This window comes from Protopterus annectens, chromosome 17.part0 (assembly GCF_019279795.1).
Source record: "Protopterus annectens isolate FY-2018-M chromosome 17.part0, PAN1.0, whole genome shotgun sequence".
In the NCBI taxonomy this organism is placed as follows: domain Eukaryota; kingdom Metazoa; phylum Chordata; order Ceratodontiformes; family Protopteridae; genus Protopterus; species Protopterus annectens.
The window spans coordinates 309,256,575-309,275,215 of NC_056751.1; the positions used below are offsets into that span (position 1 = coordinate 309,256,575).

The 18,641-nt window shown below is 41.5% G+C and overlaps 1 protein-coding gene across 1 annotated transcript in view; it reads left to right on the forward strand.

The window, feature by feature from the left end:
* The window catches only part of QSER1 (glutamine and serine rich 1), a gene marked incomplete at its 5' end in the record, with an annotated part of 2,529,639 nt that overhangs the window by 1,066,891 nt on the left and 1,444,107 nt on the right, over positions 1-18,641 (forward strand). Inside the window, one exon of the mRNA XM_044059174.1 lies at positions 5,341-5,454. Within this exon, the coding sequence (XP_043915109.1) occupies positions 5,341-5,454 (114 nt within the window). The remainder of the gene's footprint in view (positions 1-5,340; positions 5,455-18,641) is intronic.

The following is an 18,641-nucleotide window of genomic DNA, read 5'->3' on the forward strand; positions in this document are numbered from 1 at the left end:
AAAAACCTATCAGTCTACGCCTTTCCTCCTCTGCCTCTTCTCCCCAAGGTCTTACTAAAGGTCAGACAGGAAAAACCAAAAATGTTCCAAATTTCCCCGGATTGGCCTCATTAGCACTGGTACCCAATTCTAAGGAATATGTCTCAACTCCCTACTTGGTACTTGCCTGAAATACCTCCTCTACTGTCCAAGCAGAGCAATCAAATTCTGCACACTCAGCCCCAAACTCTGAACCTGGCAGCATGGCTGATCATGTAATTATTCAAATAACACCACTCAGTAAATCTGTGATGGATGTCATTTTGGAAGCCAGAAGGCCTAGTACTAGAAAATCTTATGCTGATAAATGGAGGAGATTCTGTGCTTGGAACCAAGCACAAGGAATGGACACTGCAAAGCCAAATATTCCTCAGATTTTACAATACTTGACTGAGATGCTTGATAAGGACCTATCTTTTTCTTCAATAAAAATCCATACCTATGCCATCTTGGCTCATTACAACACGGAGCCTCCCATTTTTTTCTCATCCTCTGCTAAAAAAGTATCTTAGAGGGGACAAAAATTTAAGGCCTCCCAGAAGATCACCAACTCCTGCATGGGACCTCAATTTTGTGCTGGAAAAACTCACCCTGCCTCCTTTTGAACCAGCAGCTACTGTGGATATAAACTTTTTTATCTTGGAAAACAGCTTTCCTTTTGGCAATCACTTCAGCAAGAAGGGTTTCAGAACTACAGGCCCTCATGACTGTGGAGCCTTTTATTACATTTTACTCGGACAGGGTGTCCCTCAGGACCAGTCCTTCCTTTATGCCTAAAGTGGTATCCAGCGTGGCTCTTAACCAAACTGTTCACCTGCCAACATTTTACCCAAATCTGCAGAACCAAGTGGGAGTGCATTTTGCATTCCTTGCTCATACACAGACAACTAAGATTCTACTTAAACAGGACCAGATCTCCAAGAATGTCTGAGCAACTACTGATGGCATTTGCTGCAGGATAAGAGGGGCAGGCTATATGAAAGCAGACTATTTCTAAGTGGATAAGCCACTGCATTCGTTTCTGCTGCTTGCATCATGGTAAACCAGTGCCCAAGGGAATCTGGTCACATTCCACCAGCGCTGCCTCTACCTCAGCAGCTTTTCTCAGAGGAGTTCCAACCAAAGACTTTCTACAAGCTGCTACTTGGAGCTCTGTTCATACTTTTACAAAGAATTATCATTTGTCTCTCTTCTCTAATTCCAGAGCAGGCTTTGCCACTGCAGTTCTGCAGGGCCTTATAGCTGCTCCTATTGCTATTTAGCTCCATCCTCCCATCCATAGCTTTGGGATTCTACCCAAATGTAATGACTGCAGCAGTGAAACACAAAGAACATAGTACAGTTGTGTACACTTACCATAAATGTAGATGTTCGAGTGTATTCACTGTTGCAGTCCGGGTTACCCACCCGCCATCCCCCTTTTTTCTAGAACTTTTTTCCTTCACTATGTTCTAAAGCCTTTGTGGTGTATTTGCTTTTAGATGAAGGTAAAGTTTATGTTGCTAAAAGTGCATTTATTTATATATTGCTATTTGTTTATTTATATATATATATATATATATATTTTTTTTTTTTTTTTTTTGCTCCTCATTTGGGGGGGCACCATTCATCTGGGGCAAGAAAAACTGAAGAAAATGGCGTTGGCTGCATGTTTTATACCCCTGATGACCTGACGTCATGGAAGAGGAGACCGCAACTGACGCAGGACCCAAGACTTTGGTATTCAGGCCGACTGAGGGCAACTTGCCAGCAGATTACCCAAATGTAATGACTGGAACAGTGAATACACTCGAACGTCTACATTTATGGTAAGTGTATACAACTGTAATTTTGCTTTTGTTTGTAGGCAATCTCACCCTCCTCCTAAGGGCAAGAAAGGTTCTAGGCGTATGCCTCCTGCTAAGTCTACTCAGACTCCTGCCTCTCAGAAACCTGCTTTTCTGTATAAGCCAGGTTCTGCTTGACAGTTTGCTTCCTTGTCCCTCCGTCTGTCCCTTCCTCTCTTAAATTGGCTACAGATCACTTTAGACTCTTGAGTTCTACCCATTATCTGTCCGGGATGTTTCATGTTTTGGAAGTATCTTCCTTCTTTTTAGGCATCCCTCTACCTCCTCGAGAGCAGCTGTCTTTTCCCAGAGGTTCTTCACGCACACACTGCTCGGGATATATTTCAAGCTGTGCTTCTTGCCTAGGTGGGAAGGGATTTTACTCCAGAATGTTTTTAATCCCCATGAAAGGAGAGACTTGAAGACCAATCCTGGATCTTTCCCAGCTTGAACACCTTTTTCAGGATTATTTTCTTTTGGATGTTATCTTTGCAGACGTTATTTCCTCTGCTTTTACGTCAGGCCTTTTTTGGTATCCGTGGCTCTCAAGGGTGCATATGTTCTTGCCTATTCATCTTAAGGAAATGTTTGTTTCTCTGTCTCTTCCTTGCATTTTCATTTCTCTGCTTTGCCCTCTGTACTGCCCAAAGGGTATTCACCAAATGCCTCACTCCTATAATTGCTATTTGCAGGATTTGAGGAATTCGTATCTTTCTCTATCTTGATAATCTGCTTATTTAATCTCCTTCCCCCAACGCTCTGCTTCAGGATCTCAAGCTTAATACTTCCGTGTTACATAGTCTGGGGTTCACCATAAATTTCCAGAAATCAGTTTTGACACCTTCCCATGATCATATTTTTCTCAGCTGCAAATTTGAGACAGTTCACATGCTGACATATCTGCCTGCCTTCAAGGATTAGTCTCCAATTGCCTTTTTCCAATCCCTTCTGCCTTTGGTATCAGTCCAGCCAGGGAATTTCTCAGGGTTCTCGGGTTCATGGCTTCCACCATTCCCATGCTCCTTTTTGCCAATCTCCATAGGAGGAAGCTTCACTGAATCCCACATGTCAACATTGCCACTCCCTGGGCTTCCCTGTACTCCGTTTCCTGTCTCAAGCTGAAGCTTCAGTGGTGGATCCATCAATTTTCACTCAACTTGGAGCTTCCTTTTCAAGCTGTAGTTCCATCTCAGGATCTCTCTACAGCTGCCTCAGATGGGGTAGGGTGCCTGCTGTAGGTCTTCTCAAGGTTCAGGGTCTCTGCTTCTTGGGCCCCTCAAAGTTTTCACAAATAATACCACAGTGATGTGGTATGTCAACAAGCAAAGGGACATGACATCCTGTCTTCTTTGTAGGGTAACTCTTTTTGTCTGGGATCTAGCTATCCAGCATCATGCGACTGTTCAGTCATTTTTATAATCCCTCAGAGCACAGTCTAGTGGCAGACTCCTTAAGGAGGTCCAGCACACAAGCTCACAAACGGATGCTTTACAGAGATGTATTCCTGGTCGTGGTCAATCAGTGGGGTATTCCTCAGGTAGGTCTTTTTGCCTCCACTCTGTACAGACCATTTCCTCTCTCCTGTTCAGAGTCCCAAGTCCTCTGGCTTGGAAAGTGAACACTCTTGCGTCTTCTTTGGAGGGGGATGTTTCTGTATGCCTTCCTTCCCCTTCCTCTTTTACCATGAGTCTTGCACAATATTAGACAGGACTCGTCTAAAATCCTGGTAATGACTCCCTTTTGGCCCAAACAGCATTGGCTCTTCCTTTCTCATTTAGCCGGGGCAATCACCACAAGTTACGTCGCTGGGTAGATCTCACACAGGACAAGGGGTCACCTATTCATCCTCACTTGTTCAGTCTTCAACTGATGCTGTGGGTGACAGGGTTTTGAGCCCTTTTACGCACCTCTTTTTTGAACACATGCTTCGGTTTCTGCAGGAGCCCAGGAAGCCCATTACCAGGAAGTCATATATGTCCAAATGGAATTTATTTTCTGTCAGGGGATCCTGATGGCAAGAGAGACGCCAATCTGTGGTGGTTCCTTTTGTTCTCTTATTTGTGTGATCATTTCCATGCTGGGTTGGCATATTCTTAAGTTAAAGCTCACCTGTCAGTAATTTTTGCTCGTCTACCTTTGACTCCTCCTCTGGCCTCTAGATTTGAGGTCAAGCAATTTCTTAAAGGTGTCTTTCATGTCAGGCCACCCAGGAAGCCCACTCTGCCTTCCTGGGACCTCAGTTTTGTTATGAAAAAATGACTCCGTCTCCTTTTGAACCTGCTTCTTCAGCTTCCGTACAACATTATACATGGAAGACTGCTCTTTTGGCTCTCACTTCAGTCAAGAGTGTTTAAACTTAAGATGCTCATAGCTATTCCTCCCTGCTTAGTTTGCCACAGAGCCTTGCCTTATGCCCGAGGTGGTCAATGAATTGTTCCTTAATCAATCTAATCATCTTCCTTCCTTTTTTCCTTCTCCTCAGTCTGCCAGTGATAAAGTTCTTCACATCTTGGATTTGTGTAGACAAGTTGGGTATTCATATAAAGCTAAAGTCATTTGCAAAGCTCAGTGGCTTTTTGTTTCCTTTCATCCCAGGACTTTGGGCTTGGCTGTTTCTGAGCAAACTATACCCTCCTGAATTACTAAGGCCATTTCTTTTTGCTATTCCTTTCATTGAAAATGTCTTTCCTTGTCAGTAATGGCATATTCTACTAGGGCAGTTGCCTCTTCTGGTGCTTTTTTCTAGGGTCTGGATACCATTTCCATACTTGAGGTTTCTACTTGGTCTTCCTTTCATACTTTGACTAAGCATTGTGAGTTGGATGTTATTTGCATGGCCAGGGCAAATTTTGCCAGAGCTGTCCTACTTGGGTTTGTAAAAGGATATTCTGTGCCGTCCTCCTCCCAGGTTTCCTGTTGAGCTGTTGTACTCCCCCTTAAGTAAAGAATACTGCAGCAGTCATATGGAAGAAGATAGTATAGTTGTGTAATATCTTGCCATAACAGTAGATGTCCTTCTCTTCACTGTTGTAGTTTTCTCTCCCTCCCTCTTGCCCGCTCTGTTCTAGCACTTACCCTGTACTTTTTTTGCCCTCCTGAGCGAAGGGCTTATTCTTCCTTTTTCTCCTTTTGAATGCACATGGTCTCCTCATCCGTAAGGGCATTCTGTTCCTCCTGGGGCTTTTTTCAGGTGTGTGTGTTTATATATATGTTTGTGCGCATGCATATGTCACCTTTATGGCCTACGCATTGTGCGGGGAGCATAAGGCTTTGGTATACTGACCAGACATTGGGCTTTCCTTGGCAGGCAGGAGATCTCTTAGGTCAATAATACTGCAGCAGCGGAGAGAAGGACATCTACTGTAATGGTAAGATTTTACACAACTGTACTTTCGGTATATATTGTGTTACAACATGTAATTTCATGTGTTGTAAGTAATGTAAAGTATGTAAATTATTGGGATTTTGTCTTCAGCTAACCTTTTAGAACTGCTGCCACCAGCACAACCATCAAAAAGGCAGAAGAAAACAAAACAGCTTCCAGCTTCCAAACCTGCTGATTGTCCTGAAGCAGTCAGTAATGCAAACCGTAAGTACAGTAACACTTACAGTAATGTTACCATTTAATTGTCATTTTTTCATTCCCTTCTGAGCTTATCTCTGCAACCTGATTTGTCTCTGTCAGCATGGGGGTACAGACCACCAAAAAGCTTTTTTTCCCCTGGATTTTCAAGTTGGCTGCACACTGAACAGGTTGATTTGAGCTTTACAGTTGTAAAAAATTGAAACTAAGAAAAAAGCCAGTAAACATCATCAGCTTGGGTAAAAATCAGTTATTGACTAGTAATTACACTGCCTAGATGCCAGCAAGGAGAAGAAATTTAGAAAAAGTCAGAAAAGAAGAAATAAAACGGATTGTGAGGAATCTTGTAGCAATTCAACAAAAAGTTTTATTTCATTTTTTTTCTATAGGAGATGGATTCCATCTATTTTAAGGACTAATACAGTAAAAACACTTTTGTTTAAAATAAGTGAAACGGTAAAGGAATACATAATGTCAGATAGCAAAAGACTGCCAAGGTGCAAGAAACTTTAACTCACTGTTGAAATGAACTGCTAAAACTACAAAAATAAGATTCTGAAATGAAAAAAATTGACAGGCTGAACATGTTTCTTCAAGAACACTTTTTTTTTTTTTTAGAAATAGTGCCATTAGAAGATGGAGCAGGCAGAGAAAACATGAGATTTTCTGTTGGTCCAGCAAAACAGGGTGGAACAGATTGCATTTATTTTCTAAAAGTACAGATAAGAAACTGGACTGGTGTTCACAACATGATTTGTTAATTGAGAGGGCGCATTCTGTGTATGCTCCAAAAACTGCCATGAGAATGCAACCAGGACTTGTATTAGTAATGCGGTCGTACCAGCAGAAAGAGTCGCTCCTGTCAAAATGATGACAAAAGGTAAAAGTATTGGAAATTGATGGCAGAGTTATCATTATTAACCCACTTTTAAAAGTGGTATTGCATCAATATTTATGTAACCAAATCACCTAGAAGACACTTTTGACAATTATTCACTGTACTTCAAGCAGAAGGGAAGCAAGTTTATACTCACAGTAAGCAAAATGTCAAAAGTCAGCTTTGAGATTCAAACTGCTGCGTCAAGCTTTTTTTTTTTTTTTTTTTTTTTTGGAGGATGAAAGGCAATTTTGGACACAGAACAGGCTGAGGAGGAATTACCCAACAAAGGGTGAACCAGAAAGCAGAAAATGAGACTGCTTCTCATTCTTATGACAGTAGTAAAACCCACAGAGAGACAATGCCAATGAAATATTTTAAAATAATGGGGATCCATGAATTTGGTATTAGGAGATGGAGAAGATTAGCAAGAAGACCAGTAACGTTGGAGACGGTAAAGCATCAGTCACATTAGATAAAGAAATAGAAATGTGACTGTAAAAAGTGACTGGAATTTTGTTGACTGTTGAACTGGTGGTTGAACAATAGACGACACCCCACTTTAAGCCTTTAATGTTTTGCAATGACAGTGAAAGGACTGAACAAGTAACATTAATTAAAGCAGTGTTTGTTATTACGTTTGTTTAACAATTTAATTTATGTAAATTGTGTGCCGTGTTGTGAAACAGTTTATAGTTAGTGGTATTCTAAATGTGAGGTGGGGGAAGGTCTTATCAGTGACTGATGGATACATTAAATATATTTAAGGGATGTTTTCTTAGCTGTAACGTGTCCAGGCTTTATTTACATTCAAACAAAGGAAGAAAGTATAGATATAAGCAAGTTAAGTCAATGGGCTGTTGGTGTGAGGGATGTCAGACGGTTGATAGTTTTATGTAGAATTAAGATAATTTACCTAGTTTTATAGAGGTAGATGTCTGGATTAGTGACTTTGGTTTAAGCTGTAGACACATTTTTAAGGAAATAGGCTTGATAAATAAGACAAAATGATGAAAGGCTTGATAAGACAAAATGATGAAAGGCAATGAAAATGCAAAGTCATTGTCTATTGTTTGCATTATAGACTTTCACCTGGAGACTGTAAGTCTGTATACAGCCTGTAGCAATTATGAGAGATGAACAATGTGTTATGGGTGAAACTTAGAGATTCTTCTATGCATCTACGAAGGCAGCAGTTTTTCCCCATTACAGACTTGGAGATGAGTTTTTTGTACGTGCAAGCAATTAACCATGGGAAATGTGAACACTGCCTGCTGACTGAAGTGTACAGAGAGCTCCGTAATTAACATTTAACGATACACTGGCAAGCAGTTCAGCGAAAAATTGTTTGAAATGCTAAGACGTGAATACGTTATGCAGGTAGTTGACTCCCTGGCAGCCTTAGTACTTCACTGTATTTAATTTAATAGTGCACAATGCAGTGCATTTAAATATAGCCATGGTACATTTTCTTAAGGCTTAAAAGTTAGTTCACTGAATGCATGCAAACTGTTTTTCACATCTGAGAGGGAAGTAGGGATAAGAAAAGAATAGCTATTAGTATAATTGTGAACACCTACTGTTAAGACATGCTTTAGCATGGGAACCATTTTACATTGGTAATGTCTCTGGGTGTAGGGGCATTGGCTTTTACCTGGAGAGAGAAACGTCATTTGTTGAAAATGTACATAGTTTTGTGTGATTTTTCTAAGTTAAAAAGGGGTTGGAGGGTTCTGATAATTTTAGTTTGACTGTTTTTATTGAATAGTCTTAAACTGTAATGTATGGTGAAATGGAAACGCGGAAAAACATGTACATAAGAGGTCATCCTGCCAAACTGTGTGAGGATGCAAGGGTAAAAAATGGAAATAATGCATTCAAGAGCTCTGCCATCTATTGTAGGTAGGAGTAATAGCTTTGTCATTTTGGCTTTTCTTTTGTATTATCATGGATTTTTAAATAGTCTTGCATGCATAGACAAAAGAAGAAAGTACTGAATTATTTTAGAAAGTGTAGGGTACAAATAGTAATGTTGAAGGAGATGTGTTAAGATATAAATGAGCATGAGAAATTAAAGGATTTCAGGATATGCTTTTAGCAAAATATCAGGGACAAAGGAAAAGGGAAGTCATACAGATGGGAGAGAGTGGCAGATGGAAAGGATAATAGTGGTAGATTTGTGGTAGTAAGGGTTTATTGGCATGGGAGGACGATTATGCTGGCATTCATTTACTTTCTACCTAAAACTGCAATTGTGGAGCTAAAGAGAATTTGGAGAGAAATAAGTTTGCAGCAAGGAATATTTGTGTGGGAACTGGAACACAATTTGCAATAGTGAGGCTATATTGAGACCTAGTATGGAACATGTAACAGAACAGGGTAGATTTCTGAAGAAATGTATGAGAATGCTTGGTATTGAAGATGTGAATTCAGTAGTAGAAGCCCAGACAGAATTTCCGTATTATTCCCCAAGGTAAGATAATTGGATAGAAGTTTGATTTCATGGGAATATGTATTAAATTGAAAGCTTTGAAACATATCCAGTAATTGTTTTAGATTTATTAATAAAAAGTAAGATAAAAATGTAGGGTAGTGAAGTAAAGATAAATCAAGAGTGGGTAGTGGAAATGATTTGAGCATCACTAGGAATGATGTAGATTTTTCTCAGAAAGATGTGTATTTAGTGGGATAAAATGAAAATGGGGTTTAAAAACATGGAATGTTAGAGAGATATGGAGAAAAGTAAAAAAAAAATTAGAGGGGCTGACAAAGTTAAAGTATTAAAAATAAGTGGAATCTCTCAACTAGAGGAGAAACAATTGTGTAGTAATAAAGGGAAAATAAGAGAGTATTTGGATAGTATGCACGAGTTTAGAAAGGTTGCTGTTTAACAGCTATATTTTGGTGGTAACTTCAGAGGACAAAAATGTTTAGCACAAAGACTCGCTCAACAAAATCTATGAAGGGTTGCTGCTGGATGTAGTGAGCATCTAATAGAAAAATAACCAGAGATTCTACAGAGATATTGAAGCTGTTTTGAACATTTATTGAAAAGTTGTTTAAAGTAGAGGAATGTGGAAGCGAAGGAAAGGCACAACTGGAAACACTTCGGAAGCATTGATTATTATGCCTAGGTTAGAGGCAGACGAAACTCTGCAATTGATGTCCAAGTCAGGGAGAGTGTTAATCCCTATGTAACTAGCTTGATAGCAAAATGGCTCACAAATAGAACCCAGGAAATAAGGGTGGGTGGCTCTACCTTCACCAAAAGACCTGTCACTGGTTGTGTATCCTATGGTTCAGTCCTTGAACCACTTTGACATTTATTTCTTGGAAGTCGGTGCTAATACTAAGGGTTTGTGACTCACCAAATTTATAGGTGACTGCAAATTTGATGCCTTCAAAATCTTCGTAGCTGACACCATGATCCTTTGCCCTGCCCCTAACAGATAGCTGGTGTCAAATCCTTAAATAAAACTTCATCAGTAAATGTATACTGGTTTCCTTTGACAAGCACGAGTCCCGCGTACCTCTCACATCAAACACACCCCTGAAAATTTATCCCATAATTATCTGTATCAACAACAAACTGTACTTTGATCTCCAGTTGATATTGGATTTTATTAGTAGAGCAGTATTAGCATCTATATTCAGTCAAAGAATAAATACTGTCATTTGGATGGTATGTATGAAGGGTTGGAGGCAATAGTTAAGATGGGATGGTTCTTCTCCAATATGCTTGTTTAAACAGAGGAACCAGTCAGTGGTGAGTTCTTTCCATTTTGTTTAGCTTGCATTTCAACTGTCAAAAATTCAAAGATATTACTAGTTTGATAAGAAAATTTATCTTTATTTGCAGGTGAATATTATTTTCCATAAAAGGGCATTTCAGTGTTGTCGAATATTTTTTTAAACACCTTTATTGAATTATCACTTGTGGCACAGGCAAATTTACATTTATATAAAATGTAATCAAACTGTATTAAGTTCATGTTTACAAGCATTATACTTCACATATATTTTTAGATTATATATATTTAAATGTATATTATCTATCTATCTATATATATATATATATATATATGTGTGTGTGTGTGTGTGTGTGTGTGTATATATATATATATATATATATATATATATATATATATATAAAATTTAGATTTAAGTTATAGATTTTTAAGTACATGTTACTGCTGTGTGGTCCCTTAGCATTCTTTTGATTTATATATATATATGTATATATATATATATATATATATATATATATATATATATATATATATATATATATATATTTTTTTTTTTTTCTTTTATTATAGATTTTTAAATGCATGTTTCTACTGTGTGTTCCCTTGGCGTTCTCTCCATTTTTAAACTGCAAAGCCATCAAGGTTGCAATACAAGTAAGCAGCATCCGAGACTATTTAAACTAGCAGGCTAGTGTTCATTAGTTCTCTCCCATCTCTCGCCAACTGACATGCTTTCAGAATTGAAATAACTACCAAGTTGAATCAGAGATTTTCAGAAGAAAACAGGATTTTATTTCCTTTTTGTGAGTAGGAAGCTCGGCTCACTGTTTTTAGTGTACATTAGTTTTTTCTTTTATATTAAAAGACTCCAAACATTAGTGTTACTTTACACTGCTATGCACACCGCTAGGAACAGCATTGAAACACATCTGCTTTTCAGATTCAGATTGTATTGCCCAGATGTTCTTAGTGTTTCACTGTTGCAGTCATTACATTTGGGTTATCTGCTTGCATGTAGCCCTCAGTCGACCTGATTAAAAAAGTCTTGGGTACTGCATCGGTTACTTTCCCTTCTTCCATGACATGACGTCAGGGGTATAAAACATGCAGCCGATGCCATTGCATCAGTCTTTCTTGCCGTGCGGTGCCTGAAGCAGAAGCAGTTTGGAAGTGCTGGTCGGCTGACTCCTGAAATTTTCGTTTTCGAGTTTCAGAACCGAAGTCTTCAACTAAAGCTAAGTACCCCATTGGGGAACTTTTTCTTGCTCCTTACCGATGTCAGTAAAAGTTAATAATTGCATTACTTGTGGAAAGCAAATAGCTCATTAAGATTTTCATTCGTACTGTATTCCTTGCCTAGGCCCTGACCACGACGTACCTTGCTGTGAGTTTTGTGCTTTATTTAATCAACGCACTATCCGTCGTCGGTATATTTTCGCCTCTAAATATTTCGGTTCTTGGTTTAATTATCCTGAAATTTCGTCAGTTAGCCATTTGACTACCGGAATTCTGAAAAAACGCAAAGATAAAGACAGAGGGAGGCCGCCGAGGTCCAAAACTGCCAAAGACGCTTCTCCTAAGCCAGTCGCCAGTTCGCCGGTACTCAGTGAGGCGCTTTCGCAGCCCCTGATACCCGCTACTTTTGACTCGCAGGCCTCTACTGATACCCATTCGGAGTCCGGTATGTCGTGAGATACTTCAACTATGGAACCCGTGGATATCTCTACCCTGTATGGGTCCGGAGCCGCTGTGCAGGCACCGGCTTCTGAGGGTGTATTCAGGCCTACGGACTTGCATATTAAACCGACGCCTCCTTCTTCAGTTAGGCCTAGATCCCGAACCATGCCTAAAAAATGACGCCCAGGCCACATGTTCAGGCCTGTATGCCTAAAAAACAAATGATAATAATGGCTGAAGATCTAATAACTCTTATCCAGGGTAGCCAACCCCCCCCCCCTTCTAAGAGGCCTAGAATTGAAGTCGTTTATGAATCTTCTGACCAGGATTCTGTTTTTTTCTGATTCTTCTGATGATCTGGACTTGCCCTTATCTACTTATGAGGATTCTGAGGCAGAGGATATCATTCCCTCTGCTTCCCCTCAAGAGGATTTTTCTTTTGGGGAAACCTTACATACTTTAAGGGAGCATTTCCACTGGGAAAGCCAGGATTTTTCTGATACAAAAAAGAGGCTTAGGGATTTCTTACTCCTACCTCAGCATAGGCCTTTAGCTATTCCTCCTGTACTAGACGTTTTTAATGCTTTTTCGGAATCTAGTTTGGCCTCTGATTCCTTGCCTCCTGCTCACAGAAAACCTGACTGATACTACAGGGTCCCTGAGTCACACAAGTTCCTTTTCAAAAATCCTATTATAGGTTCATAGGTTCATACTAGGCTATCTGCCCGAGGGCATTTATAAGCCTAGCCCATAGTTTTGTGGCTTACATCACCCCTTTTGTATGGGGAACTATACCCATTATTTTGCTGTGCCTCTGTCTAGCAGTGACACTGAGGTAATCCCTGGAGTATATCTGCGATCTCCCATCCATTGGTCAAGATTTCTCTTGAACAAGGCCAGCGAGGTGCTCTGCCTCACATATACCGGGATTTTGTTCCACAGCATAGGGAGTCTTTGGGTGATGAATCTATCCCTCCAGCACGTCCTATTAATAGCCGTGTCGAGGTTTAAGTCTCCCGCCCTTGTGGCTCTGACGGATCTAGATTTTTTGAGGTGAAGCATATTCATCAAATCTGGGTTTGACATGGCCTTGTAATATCAGGCAAAGGTCACCTCTGAGCAAGCGGTAAGCGACTGAATAGAGCTGGAGTTCTTTCAGTCAGGCAGCATAGGACAGATTTTTGAGTCCCTTTATCCTTTTGGCGAGGAACTTTTGTGGCCTCTCCAGCTGCTGCAAGTGTCGGGTCAGATACATTCTGAATGGGGCATTGTACTCAATCATTGGTCTGATGAGTGATGAGTATAGGGAGACTATGACTTCCCTTGATCTAGATGTGAATCCCTTCATGATAAGGTGGGCAATGTAGAAGGTCTTCCTAACTACTTTAGCTACATGGGTGTCGAATGACAGGCTACTGTCAACCTGGGTCCCCAGGTCCCTGATAACTTCTTCTGTGCTCAGAGGATTACCACCTATATGGTAGCTAGGGGTAACCTTGTTTTTCCCGAAGGGTATAACTATGCATTTTTTGGCATTTAACTTTAGGCTATGGCTCTGGCACCAGTCATCCGTTTCTGTGAGACCCTTCTGAAGGATATCTGTGTCAGATGTGTTTTCGACTACGGCGCCCAGTTTGCAGTCATCTGCAAACTTTGTCAGCCATAACCCTCCTGTGTTTGCTTGTACTTCGGAAAAGTAGATGCCGAACAAGAGTGGGCCCAGGACTGAGCCCTGTGGGACACCACTTGTGACAGGCTTTGAGTCTGACATGGCGCCAGCAACTCTGACCCTGTGGGTTCTGTCACTCAGCCAGTTTGCAACCCATCTTGTGATGTATGGGTTAACATTTAAGCTGATGAGTTTTTCAATGATACCCGAGTGGGTATTGTATCAAGGCCTTCGCCAGATCGAGGTAGGCTGTATGGACTGCCTTTCCCTCATCAATGGCTTTGGTGACTGTTTCGAAAAAGTCAACCAAGTTTAAAAGGCATGATCTGCCTTTGACAAAGCCAAACTGGGTTGGATCCAAAGTCTGCAAATTCCCTATGTCTTTATTAATGAGGTCCATTATGATCCTCTCCATAGCTTTTCAGATAAGGCTTGTCAAGCTAATGGGCCGGTAATTTCCAGGGTCTGTGGAGGCACCGCCTTTGTGAAGTGGGACCACAGTCACAGTGCGCCACTCCCTGGGTATGTATCCAGAGGTGAGACTATGATTAAACAGCTGTCCTAGCTGTGGGTTTAATTCCTCGTTGAGTTTGTGGAGCACACAGCCTGGGACACCATCAGGTCCCATGGATGCTGTGTTTTTTGCTTTGGAGAGAGCAGTACTCACTTGGGCGTTTGAGATGTTTGGGGGGCTGCAACCATTTGGTCTAGATATCTCTCCTTTGGGGAGGGGAGAAGTTTGCACTGAACCTGTCAGCCAGTATGTTGGCAATGTCTGTAGGATCAGTAATCTTCACATCATTTTGAACCAGTTCTGAGCATATCTGGGAGTTTCCTCCCAGGTTTCTAACATAGCTAAAGAAGGCCTTATGATTGTCTTTTGAGTCTTTAGCTATTTTTCTCTCAAAATTTGCTTTGGATGATTTTATGAGAGCTCTTAGTTTTTACTTATAGTGATCAAAGGTGTCTTACCTTTTAAGGATTTTGCTCTATCTTGTAGTAGCTTCCTCCTTTTGTTGTAGAGTTTGTTTATGGCTGGGGTCCACCAGACTGGACGCTTGCCCTTGGTACAAAGAGTCTTTGTTTTGCTTGGGATTGCCTTATCCATGCAGTCCTGCAGGTGCTGGTAGAAGGCATTTGTAAGTGATTCAGTGGCTTGAGTACTGTTTTCCAGCTCGGGGCCTTAAAGGAGACCACACTAGTCTTTAGAATTGTGAAGTCGGCTTCGAGAAGTTTTACTGTGGTCTTTTTATTTCAGGTGGGGTGGGATGAGGACCTCCAGCAAGATTAGTTTGTGATCAGATCTCACGAGTGAGGGGTATACTTCCGGTGTTGAACATTGTGCTCCCATGTTCGTGATGATGAGATCAAGTATGTTTTCTCCTCTTGTGGGGATGGTGACTAGTTGTTCCATGGCATTTGAGTTTATGAATTCCAGGAACTTTTGGGCTAGGGTGTTTGGGCTCGAGTAATGTTCCCAGTCTATATTAGGGTAATTGAAGTCACCTAGTATGATGGTGTTTGGAGATACATTTATCCCCTCCAGTGTTTTCAGGAAAGCCATGTGAGGTTCCTGAGTTTGTGAGGGTGGCCTGTAACATGCTGCAATTTGCAGAGCAGTCTTGCCTATGGTTAATTGCACCTGGATGGTCTCCGATGCATCGTGCGTTGCCACCAGTCTTGAGGTGTGGGTGTCCTTGATGAATATGGATACCCCCCCTCCTTTCTTGGTATTGTCCGGATTTTGGGGCCGGAACACATTGCGTTTCTATTGCGGATCCGGAGACTATTTCACAGGGGCCCAAGGGCATTAAGGCTTCTATTGCTAAAAATCCTACCCCTTCTGATAGAGACTCCAGGGCACTGGATAGATGGGGTAAGAAGGTTTATACTTTTGCAACCTTGGCCATTAGTGCTTTAAACTGTCAGTTTCATATGTTAAAGTATCAGCATCATGTTATTGGATTGCTTAAACAGAAAATTATGTTGATTCCAGACTGTGTGTAAATTAAAAAATTACAGAATTTAATGCATTTTGCTGAACAAGTTGGAAAACATACTTTGCAATGTGGTTTTGATTCTTTAGAGGCCTCTTGCAGGGCTGCTGTTACTGGATCTGTGCTCAGAAGGCATGCTTGGCTTAAGGAGCAATCTTTGCCTGATCATGTAAAAGCTAAATTGTTGGATGCTCCCTTAATTCAGGACCGCCTGTTTGGCAACAAGGCTATGGAAGTTCTTAAAAAGATGGAAGATAAAGCTAAATCTATGCAAACTGTTAAATATTTCTTACAAGTTCAGCCTCCTAGATTTAGTAGGCGCTGGCCCTTTCCAGCCCCTTCCAGGTCTTCAAGTCAAACCCAGACAGCAAAAACCCCAGATTTAAGTCCCAGGGGACACACAGGACTAAGCAGTGGGGGGGGGTCTCCACTTCCAAATCTGGGAGTAATAACACTCCCCCCCTATGGTAAACTGGCTCAGTGACTTCCTTTTAAAATTTCCAAGCACTTATCAACTGACTGCCCCTTTGGGGGGAAGACTGCTCTTCATGCAAAGAACTGGGAACTCATTACCCAGGACAAATGGGTTGTAAATATAGTGTCCCAGGGATACAGATTTCACTTCCACACATTGCCAACACCAAATGGGTGGTTGGACCCACCCCCAAATCAGTGGGCAGAGGCCCAAAAACAAGTACTTGGGGGGTTATTCAGCTGGTGCCAGAAGAGGAAAAGGGGCAAGGTTTGTACTAGAGTCTTTTCCTGGTACCCAGAAAAGACAATTCATGGCGTCCTATCCTGGACCTGTCTACTCTAAACACCTTTTTGGAGATTCAAAAATTCAAGATGCTGACTCTTCACCAATTACTTCCTATGCTAGGCAAAGATGCCTGGTTGGCAACACTAGATTTAAAAGAAGCATACCTGCACATCCCAGTCCGGGAATCTTGCAGAAGATACTTGCGCTTACACGTATTATCGGTTGTCTGCACTGCCCTTTGGCTTATCTACTGCGCCCAGGTTATTCACAAAGTGCTTAGCTCCAGTTATTGCATTTTGCAGGCAAAGAAATATTCAATTAATACCCATACCTGGACGATTGTCTAATTCAGGCAGAAAGCCAGGACATACTTTTGAATCATCTGGCCTTTGTACAAAGGGTTCTAACTTGTCTGGGGTACACCATAAACGAAAATAAATCACACCTTGTACCCTGTCAACAAATTATATTCCTGGGAGCAAGCTTTAATACAACTTCCCAGATGGCTTAATTCACACCAGAGAAACAAATTCATTTGACAACCTACTTCAAATAAGTGGCCACAAAAACCCCTGCTATCTGCAAGACAAATACTGCAAGCCTTGGGTTTCATGGCCTCCTGCATTCTTCTAATTTCATATGCAAGACTGCATATGAGGAAACTACAGTGGTATCTAAAAAGCCTATGGTGTCAACATTCTCAGGATCTAGAAGCAATGATTCCTATCATACCTTGCCTACACCTAGACTTCCTTTGGTGGGCAGAGGCCTGCCACCAAAACAAGGGACTACCTTTCACACCACCCCCTGCCGCTCAAACCCTAACAGATGCATCAGACTATGCATGGGGGGCTCACCTGGCAGGGGAAGTGCATTCAGGGCAAAAGGAACCCAAATGAAATGCACCTGCGTATCAATCAAAAAGAGATGTTAGCTGTACAGAATGCTCTGGCAGCCTTAAAGGACGACATTCTTCCAGGACAACTAATGGTAAAGATGGACAAACACCACTGTTGTGTTACATAAACAAACAGGGGGGTACACATTCCTACCCCATCTGCAGACTCGCCATGGCATTGTGGAACACAGCCTTGAGCTCCCAAGTGCACCTACAAGCTCAACTCCTGCCAAGAAAATTTAATACTCTGGCAGACGGACTAAGCAGAAACCTCATGGACCCACACGAGTGAAAACTGGAGCCAAGGATTTTCAACATGTTGACAAGCAAATGGGGGAGCCCAGATACAGACCTATTTGCCTCTCCCCTGAACTACCAATTGGACAAATTTTGCACAAGGACTCCCCACAAATGAGCCTGGAAAGTGGATGCTCTGTCCATCAGCTGGCAAAACCTTTCAGTCTATGCCTTCCCCCTCTGCCTCTGCTCTCCAAAATACTGCTAAAAATCAAACAGGACAAACCAAGGATGATTTTGATTGCTCCAGACTGGCCATGCCAACACTGGTACTCCCTCCTGCGCAGTGTGTCACGGTTACCCCCATGGCACCTGTGTCAGACTCCTTCACTGTTGTCTCAGCAGGAGAACCTGATTCTGCACACTCAGCTTCTAACACTGAACCTTGCAGCCTGGTTAATAACATAATCTCTCCTTTACCATCTTTCAGTAAACCTGTGATGGATATCATTTTAGAGGCAAGGAGGCCTAGTACTAGAAAATCTTATACTGAAAAATGGAAAATATTCTTTGCCTGGAACCAATCTCAAGGGATGAGCACAGCAGCGCCCAATTTACCTCAGATTTTACAATACTTAACTGAGATGCTTCACAAGGGCCTGTCTTTTTTTCTCCATTAAAATCCACGCCTCAGCCATTTCCGCTCATTATTACTCGGAACCTCCCCTCTTCTTTCATCCACTGCTCAAAAAGTTCCTCAGAGGGGCCAAAAATTTGAGACCACCCAGGAGAGTTCCAACCCCAGCCTGGGACCTTAACTTTGTTTTGAAGAAACTCACGCTACCTTCTTTCGAGCCAGCTGCTACTGCAGACTTAAAATTTCTTTTTTGGAAAACAGTTTTTCTTTTAGCAATCACTTCAGCTAGAAGGGTATCTGGATTACAGGCCCTTATGGCAATGGAGCCTTTCATCATTTTTCATGCTGACAGGGTGTCCCTCAGAACCAATCCATCCTTCATGCCCAAGGTCCACTGTGGCTCTTAATCAGTCCATTCATTTGCCAACCTTCTTTCCCAATCCACAGAACAAAGGGGAACGGTTACTGCATTCCTTAGATGTGCACAGACAACTTAGATTCTACTTGGACAGGACTAAACCTCAAAGGAAATCTGAACAACTGCTGGTGGCATTTGCTGCAGGGGCAGAGGGGAAGGCTATTTCAAAGCAAACCATTTCTAAATGGAATGGCCATTACATTAATTTCTGCTGTAAGCACCATGGAAAGCCTATCCCTCAGGGGATTAGACCTCACTTCATCAGGGCTGCATC